The sequence below is a fragment of the Danio rerio genome, chromosome 12 (assembly GCF_049306965.1).
Source record: "Danio rerio strain Tuebingen ecotype United States chromosome 12, GRCz12tu, whole genome shotgun sequence".
Classification (NCBI taxonomy): Eukaryota; Metazoa; Chordata; class Actinopteri; order Cypriniformes; family Danionidae; genus Danio; species Danio rerio.
In genome coordinates, this window is record NC_133187.1 from 33,546,070 (window position 1) to 33,558,258 (window position 12,189).

The 12,189-nt window shown below is 35.0% G+C and overlaps 1 protein-coding gene across 4 annotated transcripts in view; it reads left to right on the forward strand.

Annotated features, from left to right (window-relative positions):
• dnmbp (dynamin binding protein) overlaps nt 1-12,189 on the forward strand; it is a 72,186-nt gene that overhangs the window by 12,684 nt on the left and 47,313 nt on the right. For 2 of the 4 annotated variants that reach the window (XM_073917264.1, XM_073917265.1), the window contains exons 2-4: nt 9,792-9,949; nt 10,037-10,159; nt 10,324-10,368. In XM_073917264.1, the coding sequence (XP_073773365.1) occupies nt 10,353-10,368 (16 nt within the window). In that variant the 5' untranslated portion in view covers nt 9,792-9,949; nt 10,037-10,159; nt 10,324-10,352. The remainder of the gene's footprint in view (nt 1-9,791; nt 9,950-10,036; nt 10,160-10,323; nt 10,369-12,189) is intronic. The other 2 variants (NM_001424046.1, XM_005156345.5) reach the window with 1 other exon arrangement.

Here is a 12,189-nt window from a genome sequence, read left to right on the forward strand (position 1 = left end):
ATACATGAATTTCAAATACATATTTTAAATATAAAATAATATTTAGTAATTTGTATGTGATAGGGTTTATAAAAATGAGGTAATATTTGTATTGAAATATTTCAGGGTCTTGTATTTTTGTATTTTTAAAATACTTGAAATACTTTGTGAGAAGTCTTCATGATGACATCATAAAAATGCTGCCTCAGATTGATGCTTTCTCAGTTATTTGCCTAGCCTTTAGATCAGAACAGAAAATTAATTAAGAAGGGGGTCAATGCTTGAAGTATGGATGGAAATTATGCAACACACATAAAGTAAATAACAGACAAATAGCAACAAAGGTCAACAATCATTGAAAATAGTATACTGCACAGTGCTAAGACCAGTAAAATGTAATGGCAGTCTAGTGTAATATTTGGCATCAGCATCTTTGCTTAAGAAATGAGGTGGAATAAAAAAATAGGTCTTTAAGAACAGCCTACAGCACATAATCATTCTCAGTCTCAGTACTGCCGGTGCAAATGCAGAAGAACTTTAGAAGTATCAAACAGCTAAAGATGGTATACAGGTGTTCACTAAGGGGCCAAACTGAAACTCTTCCAGTTAAAGAAGAACTTTAAAAAATCTTGGGAGAATGAGTAAACTGCACAAATAATAGTAGTTTAGGATGAATGCTGATGGGATGCCAAGAAAATAAGACAAACTATATACAAATAACTCATACAGTGGTGATTCCTACAATACTTCATTGCCAGTAGATGATCTTCAGATGCAGTGTACAGTCAATGAGGAGCTATAGTAATATATTCTAACTCATTATCTGCATTACATGTTTTTACAGTGATTAAATCTGTATGAAATTTGTACAAAATGTATGCTAAAATGAAAGAGAAATTCAGTTTAATGGTGAAGAGATTGATCGAATATGCCTTTTGTTTGAAGGTTTGTGAAGAAATGTCTTGCTCCCTTGTAAAAGTATTTTGTAGTATTTTCAAAATACAAAATACAGTATTTTATTTAGATACATTTGTGGCTGCTGTATTTTGTCACATAAAACTGAGAAGTTTTGTATTTTATTTTAAAATACATTTCAATGTATTTTTGCCCATCTCTGCGCGCAAGGCATGCACTATAGGTAACGGCGATCACTGTGCAGGAGTATAAATCAGCCTGAAATTAATTATTAAAATTGTATTATTTTTTTTAAAACGAATGTTTGTTTTATTAGACAAACAGGTATAGAATTGTAATAATGTTGGCCATTTATTAGAGCTGATAAAGGCCAGATCGATTTTTAGTATCAAGGCAGAGAAAAAAAAAAGTTTGTGACAAATTTTAGTTGTATTTTATAAAATAATGCCAAGATGAACATGCAACAATTGAATACCCATTTATGGAACCTGCTGATTTCTACTGAACATTTTTTTTATTTGGAGTTTTTGGACAATAGAAGAAAATAATTACGTAATTTTGGAGCTTTAGTTATGAACAGACGTGTTTCTCGCGTGATCAAGTGTAAGCATTTCTGTTGTATTGCGCCTGTCTTTGAAGTGTGTTTCACTAGAAACTCTTATTGTTGCTCCTGTCTGGTCAACGAGTGTTCTTTACTGGAGCAGTAATCTGGCTTAGTGACCTCCTCACCTCCCAGCAGGACCATATGTCTGCTTGTTTCTTTCCTGCTGAATTCTCTGTGTGACAAGGAAGGAGACTGTCCTTCAATCTTGGCTTCTGTTCTCAGGAAAATGGAATCCATGCATTGTTTAAAACACAAGTACTGTAAGAACAAAAGGTTTTTGTCCTGGGCAGAAGTAACTGAAGATTAAAGTGTCCCTATTATTGATTTTTGAAAATGACCTTCCATGCAGTGTTTATTACTACTCTTAGTGGAAATAAAAACATCCTGCAAATGATTTAAATCTCAAAGTGGATTATAGATAAAGTTATTTTCTCTCAAAAGAAAGAGTTCTAAAAACAAGTAATTTTCAAAACTGATCCAAAGCAGTTTAGTTCCTCAACGGACTCAGGCTTGAATTGATAAGGTAAAATTGATGCACAATTTGAAATCCTCAGCACTTAATGAGCAGTAATCTTGTAATTGTGATGGTTGTTCCCTTTCCAACTTGCGCTAACTGCAGTAGACCAATCAGAGTCTTGGTCATTGGGCCAATCATCAAAGAGTAACATTACAAAATGAGACCAGTTTGAAAGTCGTTGAGCAATTAAGGTAAAAAAAAATATATAAACGCATATTATAAGACAATAAAAGTGTTTTATGACCATGTAGACATGTCAACCTGATCTTGGGGTCTCCCACAACCAAAATTCGGGATTCAAATATGACATGATCCATAAAAGAGCACTTTTAAAATTAAATTTGACCATAACATTAAACATAATATAGCATTTTATATAATTTTAGTTTACGTAAAATTTAATTCAAGTTAAAAATTAAATCAAATGTTAACACATGGTAAATATGTTCCCTTGTTCATTGTAAATATAATGGCATTGTTTTTCTTTGAATGGTATTTTTAGTTTCATATAAATTGAATCATGGCTTTGAATTTTGGGCTTCATTTCTGCACTAGTTCTTGAAGATGATTGGGGTATTCTAACTTAATATGAAAGTGTTAAAAATATTTATATGAAAGATAAAAATATTAATGTCTGTGATGCAGCAAGTCCAGTGGTTCTTGTGTACACCATGATTTTATATAAAATCCACTTTAATGTGTGATATGACTAAAAAGTGGTCAAAAACAAATATTTTCTCAGTTCAAATAAGTAGCGACTTAGACCCGGAAACAGTATTTCATATAACTTAAGCGGATTGCTACATAAAATGCAGAAGGGCCATTTCCCCTTATCATCTGAGTTTTTTTTTTTTTTTTTTTTTTTTTTTTTTGAGTATTCTGGATTCCCTGTTAATGACGACAGTGTTGGGCAAGAAAAAAAGCTTGTTGTATTTACAGTTTGCTGAATGAATTGCACAAATGCTGGTCGCTGCTTTTATTAGACCATGACCACTTACGTTATCTGTACTACAGACATCATCCTTCTTTCCAGCTAAACTGAGTAAGCTGAAAAATTCAAAAAGATTTGATATTTTATACAAAATTTTTGAGAATGTGTTTCTGTTCTTTGACATGTAAACTGAACAATCTTTAAGATGATAAAACAAAGCTCCAAAGGAGCTATTCTTTACCTTGAAGTCATTTGTCATGCAAAAAAAGTGAATTAATGCAAACTATAGTCATAGCCAGACCTGTACTAGTTTGTGACATCAGTTATACTATATGAATGTCTGGAATTCGATACCAATCAGTACTGAAATTTTAAAAAACATCCATTTCTTGCAAAAATTTAAGCGATATAAAGCACATTCTTAAACAGATGCTTTCTGGCAGTTTGTTAATATTAGGCTTGGGCGGTATCCAAATTTTGATACCGTCAAACCTTCTCCCTATCTTACCCCAGCATCCGGTATTACCGTGCATAATAAAAAAAGAAAATTACATAAGGCTCAGATAGTATCCACCAAACTGTTGGCATAACATGGCATCGACTTCACATCTTACCTCACCTTTCTCTCTCTTCTCCACACTGTCCTGTGAAGACAATCATGCATACGCATTTGTAAGCATTATATAAATAATATTTATTATTTAATGCTTGTCTCCTATTTAAGTGCATTGTTTTTTATGACAAGATAACAGTATTGAAACCGACACTGTTGCTATTTTTAGATCCTGCGGTATACCATATTACCGTATTACCGCCCAAGCCTATATTACATTGTTGTAAATGTTTTTTTCTAAGGCAAATATGGAAATGAAACTACAAGGCATGTTCTTAGATGCTTATTTTCACTCTATCTGATATGGCCGTTCCATATAAAATCACACTATAATATTTTATAGTAACTGCAGGTAGTTAACTGTAAGTACTTGCAGGTTTTCTGCGTGACGTTCAGACATGGGGACTTGCATGAGCTGACATCACTTGTTAGCTAGAAAAAAATTCAACACTCATACAGATATTTCTCTGGAATCTCCCATTTCTCGTAACCTCAGAAAAAAAGCAAAGAAACATGCATGATACACACACATAACTAAACCGTTTCTGCAGCTTTACCCTTGCGTCTTACCATGTTTGTATGGGTTTTTTTAATGCAATGCGGATGCAATGCAATGCGGATGCAATGCTACGATGACTGGAATCCATTTCTGAGTCATCAAGTCTGTAATTTTCCATTGTTTCAGAGGATTTCCCCGTGTGCTGTTCAGAACAAAATGACTGGAATCGTTTAACCCTATTAATCTTCTAGTTTCACTTATTTTCCAATGTGAAGACAACAAATCATCAACAGTACAGCCATGTTTGTGTAACCCAAGAGTTCTCAGTTGGAAATAATGGTCATTTAAACACCTTTACTTTTGTCAAAGGTTATTTTAAGTTTTACTCCCACTTATGAGGCATACAGCTTTGATACTTCGTCTTATTCTTGAGTTGCGTCAGTGCATTCTTTCTGTAACTGACACACATCGGCTGTGTCCCAAATCAAAAGCAGCTGCCTCTGCATTTTAGTGTGAAGACTGCTTTTAATTTTTCAGATTATCATCCAGAGCACCATTACATAACATTTGATTATCATATTCAGTGAGCTTTAGAGAACCATGCATCTGATAAGTAGCCTAATTAATTCATCACTTTCATCTTATGATTGAAAACAAAATTAGGCATGCACTGATTCTTTTTTTCCATAAGAGTAACAATTATTTCATTTTAGTACCCACCAATACGGTTTAGTGCTGTTTATTTTATTCATATTAATATTATTGTTTTAATTATTTTGAATATCCAAAAATAATGTGAATTATGTTAGTTTATTAATGAAACAAATAAATGTTTTCTTGGATAGAAATTTAAAAGATGTTAAGTTTATTTAAAGCAAGTTTTTTTTTTTTTTTTTTTTTTTTTTGCTTCCTTGCAGATTTCTTGCAGATGTAGTGGATTTGTACCCACTTCACAGTCAGAAAATCTTGATTTCTCTGCCACAGGGGAAGAGCAGGGGTGAGGGTTAACACTAGCCCTTTGTATAGGATTTAGAGTTTCTGCAAAACCCTTCTACCTCCTTAGTCACACCACCTTCTCTCAAACCAGTCATCTAAGTGCAGTGTTGCTCCTCTTTTGGCCTGGTTTAAAGGGTTTCTTTATTCTGCTGAACACAAAAGAAGATGTTTTTAGAAGGCTAAAAACCTGTTTCGATTGACCTCTATAGTATTTGTTTTTCCTTTTATAAATGCCAGTGGTTACTGGTTTTGAACTTTCTTCCAAAATATATTCTTTATTGTTCAACGGGATAAAGAATTGTATAAAGGTTTGGAAATACTTAAGAGTGAGTAAACAGTGAGCAATTTTTCATTTTTGGGTGAACTCTACCTTTAACATATTTTCAGTCATCTGAGCACAAGTGATCAGTTGAGTTAGCTTTCATCTTTTCATCTGGGATTAACATCTGCTCAAATTCATCACTTGGTCGATTACAACACATCTCACTTTAAGAACCACTATAATTGGGGTTTTGTTTGAACACATTTAACCACACAAGCATTTACAATATCAAAACACAATCTGTTGTGTTTGTTTTCTATAGTACCTGGAAGTGGTCTAAAGCTTACAAGCTCAAAACACTTTAGACTAGGGCTACACAATATATTGTTTCAGCATCGATATTGCAATGTGTGCATCTGCAATAGTCACATCAGAGGATTTGCAAGTTTTACAGTTGACCGGGAGCCACATTTTAGATTTGTTGAGCCACTGTAGTGTTTCATCAAAATAGAGTGAAAGTTTACCATTTGTATGTATCTTTAAAGGGCACCTATGGTGAAGATCATCTTTTGTAAGCTGTTTGGACAAAACTGTGTATAGGTATAATGTCCACTATCATATTGAAGTGATATAAACACAATAATTCTTGTTTTTTAGATTTCCTCATATTAAAATAGGATCCAAATCCTTGCAATTCTGAGATCCACCTCAACGTGACATTGGAGTGCGTTTTCCCCACCAAGTGAATTGATTGACAGATGCATATTAACTTGTATCCGTAGTAACACATACTGTGTAAACATAACCACAAGACAGGACTTGCTCAAAGCACATGGGATTAACAGATCTGTTCAGCTCTCTGTGATCATCTGCATCACAAGAATTTTCTCATTCCAGAAAGGTGTTTATTAACTCCACAACAAATACATCAAATAACCATAAATTTTTTTGTCTATATCTTTGCTTGTAATTTGCTTATTAAATTTTATGCATATTTTAGTCCCCAACAAAATGATCCTAATCAAATCTAAATGAGTACATTCTTTACACATAGAGCTATTCAAGTTATTTAATGAAATTGTATTCGTATTGCAGAATAACTGTTTATCGCAATGTGCAAATTTTTTATTTTATTTTTTTCAATATAATGCAGGTCTATTTCAGACCCTGTTTACACCTTTAATTAGCATTGTCTATTTGTGATTGTATCGACAAAAATGCATTTTAATATCCATTGTAAAAGTAGCTAAAATGTCACCTGGCATCCACACAAGTCCTGCTGTGACCCTTGTCACCTCCCCATTGGGTCACCTGTTACCCCTCACCCTGACACTTGAGAAGTCCCGAGAGACACAGTCGCGCAGCAGACAGAGAGCTCTTTGAGTTTCTGAAACATGTGCATTTCAGCTCTCCTTTCCTCTCTTTATCATTCTGTCTGTCTCCTGTATTCACATTCACACATTGGTACTTAAACCTCTATTGAGTTAGGATTGGCTTCATTAGTGGGCTAGATCAATCTGCATTTATTTGTCATGGAGGACTGTGATGCTCCAACTTTTAATTCTGGCAGAAGCATGCTCTTCTATAAATATTTCTTTATGTGCTCGCCACTGCTCGGACAAATTCACATTGTTTCACAAACAATTATTTAGTTCTTGCACACAGAACTTTATGACTCATCATTGGCCCCAAGTATCCCTCTAAAGGCCTCCACCCCATTATTGCTCTCATGTGAATGGCTCAATGTGTTTTAGAGGGTGGATATAAACATTTGAGCAAAAATTGTTGTCCAGAGAGAAATTAAGTCGGTGTCCCCATTTCATCACGGTCTAAATTATAGGCTGCTCATTTACAGTATTAGCCAGTTTCATCAGTGGAAAAAAAACTGTTGCAAGTCTAACCCAACTATTAGTAGGATTAGTTTCAGCTCAGCAAGTAAGTCAGATGCTCATTTAGTTGTTTGCCGCTCTGAATCATTCATTGAAGTCAATCAGGGGTTCATCAGATCGGTACATATTGTTAATCCCGAGTTTGAATCTTTTTAAGTGATAATTTTTAAGACTTGTTTGTTCATGAATTGGATTACACTTATTAGTGTAATTACTAGTATATTGACGGGTGTTTTCGTACCATTATGCTATAGAGTGTTAGTTTGTCATTTTAAATTCTTAAAAGATCAAACTCCTATTTAACACTCAAGCAAAATGTGGTTTGTTTTGCTACGTCACTGAAGATTTATCAGTAGTGGTACTGGAAACCCTGGGACTCTTAAAGTCAATGACATTTCCAGATATTTCTCATTCTTTTCTAAGTTAAACAAAATATTTAATAAATTAAACTCTGTCTAACTAATTATTAACTCAGTTATTACAACAAATCTCTGTAGCACTTAAATATCACTTTCCTTCACTTTCGTCAAATGGTGAAGTTTGTTCCTTGCCACTGTCGCCACTGGCTTGCTTGGTTTGTGACTTGTAGAGCTGCGCATCGATGGTTTTACTCTTCAGTGTTTGGACTTTCAGCAGTGAAAATCAAACCACACTGGACTAAACTAAACTGAACTTCAACTCTGAAAACTGAACTGACACAGTTTCAATTTACTAGAACTTCTATGTTAAGCTGCTTTGACACAATCTACATTGTAAAAGCACTACAGAAATAAAGATGAATTGAATTGAATTAAATATGGTGACCAACTGTCTATTTTCTTATAAGTTAACATATTAGCCGTTTATATTAGTGATGGGAAGTTCAGATTATTTTACTGACTTGGACCTTTGAGTCTCGTTCATAGAAATTAACAAATCTTTTTTCGAGTCATTTCGTTTAATTTGCTAAAATAACATTTAAATGTTACAAGATGCTTCCAAACACATCTATAACTAGCCCAAACGTTGATCACACTACAAACAAGTCATAACTAGAATGCTACTGTACTAAAAAAGAAAAAATAATCCTTTATTGTTTACCTGGTGTTTTGTCTATAATTAGCTCCGCTCACCTCTTCTGACATGTCTTCCAAGTCATTGCTTCACCTGACACTGACAGTTACATATAAGCTTAACCAATGCACACAGTCTGAGCTGAAAGGAGGCATGATTAGTTCACCTTTTGAGTCTTCAGGTTTTGAGTCGTTCTTTTATCAAGTGACTGCATGGAAAGAGAGGACTCAAAACTGAAGACTTAAGAAATGAACAGATCAAATCTTTTTCCGGCTCTAAATGCAAATGATTGGCTTTTGTCTTTGACGTCCTAAACGAATGACTCCAACCGAGAACTCGAGAGATGAATGGATCAAATCTTTTACTGGCTCTAAATGCAAATGATTGGCTTTTGTCTTTCATGTGATGAAGTAACGACTCAAACGAGAACTTGAGAGATTAGACATTAGACCAGAGAATTTTGTTTCTTATGGTCAGAGAGTCCTTCAGATGCCTTTTGGCAAATTCCAGGTGGGGTTATTGATCACCTCCCTGACTCTTCTCCTCTGATCACTCAGCTTAGGTTGCCGGCCAGCTCTAGGAAGAACCCTGGTGGTTCCAAACATCTTCCACTTACGGAGGCCACTGTGCTTATTGGAACTTTCAGAGCAGCAGAAATTTTTCTGTAACCTTCCCCAGCCTTGTGCCTCAAGACAATCCTGTATTGGAGGTCTACAGGCAATTCCTTTTTCTTCATGCTTGGTTTGTGCTTTGATTTGCACTGTCAACCCTGGGCCCTTATATAGACAGGTGTATGCCTTTTCAAATCATGTCCAATCAACTGATTTTACCACAGGTGAACTCCAATTAAGCTGCTGAAACATCTCAAGAATGATCAGTGGAAACAGAATGTACCTGAGCTCAATAGAGCTTCACGGCAAAGGCTGTGAATACTGATGTACATGAGATTTTTTTTTTTTTTTCTGTTTTTTTTTTCTCACATTTTCATTGACCATTGACATTGGTCTTGTTTGTAGAATTTTGAAGAAATAAATAAATGTAATCCCTTTTGGAGTAAGACTAACATAAAAAAATTTGGAAAAAGTAAAGCGCTATGAATACTTTCCAGATGCACTATAGTGTATATACACCATGACCATATTTTACATTAACATTCCTGTAGCTAAACTAAACAGTCACAACAACTGCCTTACTAACTAGTAATAACCATCAAAGTAAGAGGTATTCAAGGGAAAAAGTCAAATTAGTTATAAGGAAACCAGCTGGAGCAATAGAAAAGGGCCTTATTTCAAAGTATGCATTTTAGGAAGCAGATACTACAAAACCAAACCGTATATGGTTTTCCCTAGATACTCATAATGGATGATGCTTCATTTCCAAACACTGCTCTGACGTCATCATGTTTAAAGCGAATCTACTCAGATTGTGAAAGGACGGTGTGTTCAGCCTTCTAGCTGACAAACACATTGAGAAACTGACAACATGTTTGCAGTCCACTTGTTAATGTCTCTCTGTTTTTCTTGCGATCTTCAGGTAATGAGTGAACATGGAGGCTGGCTCGGTGGTGCGTGCAGTGTTTGAGTTCCTCCCGAGCGTCTCTGAAGAGCTTCCTCTGTTCACCGGAGATGTCATTGAAGTGCTCAGTGTTGTTGATGAATTCTGGCTTCTTGGAAACAAAGATGGAGTCACAGGTAAACTCATGAGTGGGTACAAACTGCATTTAATTTGCTTTTCATATTGGTGTTGATTTTTTTTTCCCCTGTCCTTTCTTCCCCCAGGCCAGTTTCCTACCACTTTTGTGGAGTCTGTTACAATCCCAGGCACCAAGGCAGGAGAAAATCTGTATGTGTGCATTAATGACTTCAACTCTGCGGAGGCTGGAAACCTACCACTAAAGAGAGGTATATATAGTGTTTTATTCGTATTAAACATGCCTAATTTCCATTTTTTAAACGGATGTCACTTAGAGAAGTCGTAATCATACATTACTGATTGCTTATCATTTTAAAAGAAGGAAGCTGATTAAGTTAAAAGCATTTCTGTTGCGATTTTCTCTTCTCTTCAGCATAAGTCCTGCTTGCTCCGAGAGGTGTAATGTCGTATATGAGAGGTACAGCTTGATTGTATAGTAGACTGTAGAGCTCTAGATTGTACATCTTATTCTGTATGCACATACATAAGCTTACTGTTAAGGGGGTTTATAAGGTTTTTTTCTTTGTTTTCTGTATTTGCTAGTAGAAATATGGATCAAAAATGGAAACTCTGAATTGTAAATAATTTTTATTTCTTCTTTATCTAATATATGGTAAATTTTCGAGTGATATCAGAATTTCCAGATTTTGAGCCGTTAAAAAAAAAAGCCTTATCCCAGTTCACCACTAGATGTCAGTAGTTGTATGTTTATGTTGTGCAGAGTAAAATAGAATCCACAATCCCTACAGGTAGTGAAATAAATCATGATAATGTTTTACCTGTGTTTTATTTCTGTAATGTTTTCTACTTCTTTCTTTTCATTGATTTTTATTCGTTTTTAGACATTAGTTTGTATTTGGTGTTTGCATAATACACGTCTGTTTATGTTGTATTACTTTAGATGTTTGCTGTATTCATTTTTGATCTAATGTGGAAACTGTGATTTGTCCAGCACACACTTCCTTTATTTTGTGTGAAAAACACAACTGGATGGATTTTTGTTTCCCCTATCATGTCAGTGGGGATCATGTATGCTGCTCTGGTTTATGAGTTGAACACAATGGGAGGCGGAGCACACGTCTGTGTGGAATGTGGCCCCTGTGACCCCAAGGGACATTCTGGCTCCTGTTGGTGTGTGTGTGTGTGTGTGTGTGTGTGTGTGTGTGTGTGTGTGTGTGTGTGTGTGTGTGTGTGTGTGTGTTTTCTCTATGTGTTTTCTGTGACACTGACCACACCAGTGACTTTACTGCCATGCAAACTGACTTGAGGTCAGAGCTAAACACACAGCTCTAATCCTGTTCAGTTGAACAGCGTAAATTGCCCTGGCTGTGAATTTATGTGCTGACACAGTTGAGTACCCGCTAAATATATTTGTATTCACAATTTGGCTCTAAAGCAGCTTTTAAAAGAATGACTTGTCAAAAATACTTCAGCATGGATGCAAATATGTCAGTAATAAAAAGAAGAATTAACTCACACAAACATCACTAATACAAAACATTATCCAGCTAACACCATATGGAACTGAGTCTTCAGAAGGGAACAGTTCGCTTGTTGGTCTCTGTGCATATGCATATGGACATTTCACTTCTTGCTCTTTTTTTTGTAGAATTAGATGTCATCAGCGTTAAATTTAAATAAAATACTTAAAAAGGCAACTTTAAAAGAAAATGGCTTAATGTATTGTCTACCTCTATACAAAATCTTGTGACATGTCAAGACCTGTGTGTTATAAATACTAAAGAATATGTCCTGTCACTTTTGAAGTGCTTATATTGCTTATTTTAGAACAAATTTTACAGAGCTGTCTTGCCATAATAGTCAGATTCTAACATTGCATGAATGTAAAGTCTATTAAGCTAAGTCATGGTTTCCGCAACATTCATTCTTTCATGGCAGGGCGCCACACCAAAATTCATCCTGCCATAAATACATTGTAGCATCTCATTCAAAACATTCAGTCTTTTTTTCTTTTTTTTTTTTTTATAGCGGGTCATAATCGCACCAAAACTTATTAAAAGATAAGTGAATTATAACAGCGCAAACTTGTCTATAACTGTAGTAGTGCTGTGCGTTCTTCATTTAACACTTTAAGGTTACGTGCTGACTGAATGACTGACATGTGCATGATGCGTGAGGCCAGCAAACACGACGTAGCTTTAGATGATTCATTTGATGAACAGTTTCCATAAGTATACTTTACAAATAAAAGTACTGGTACTGCATGTAAATGACTTTA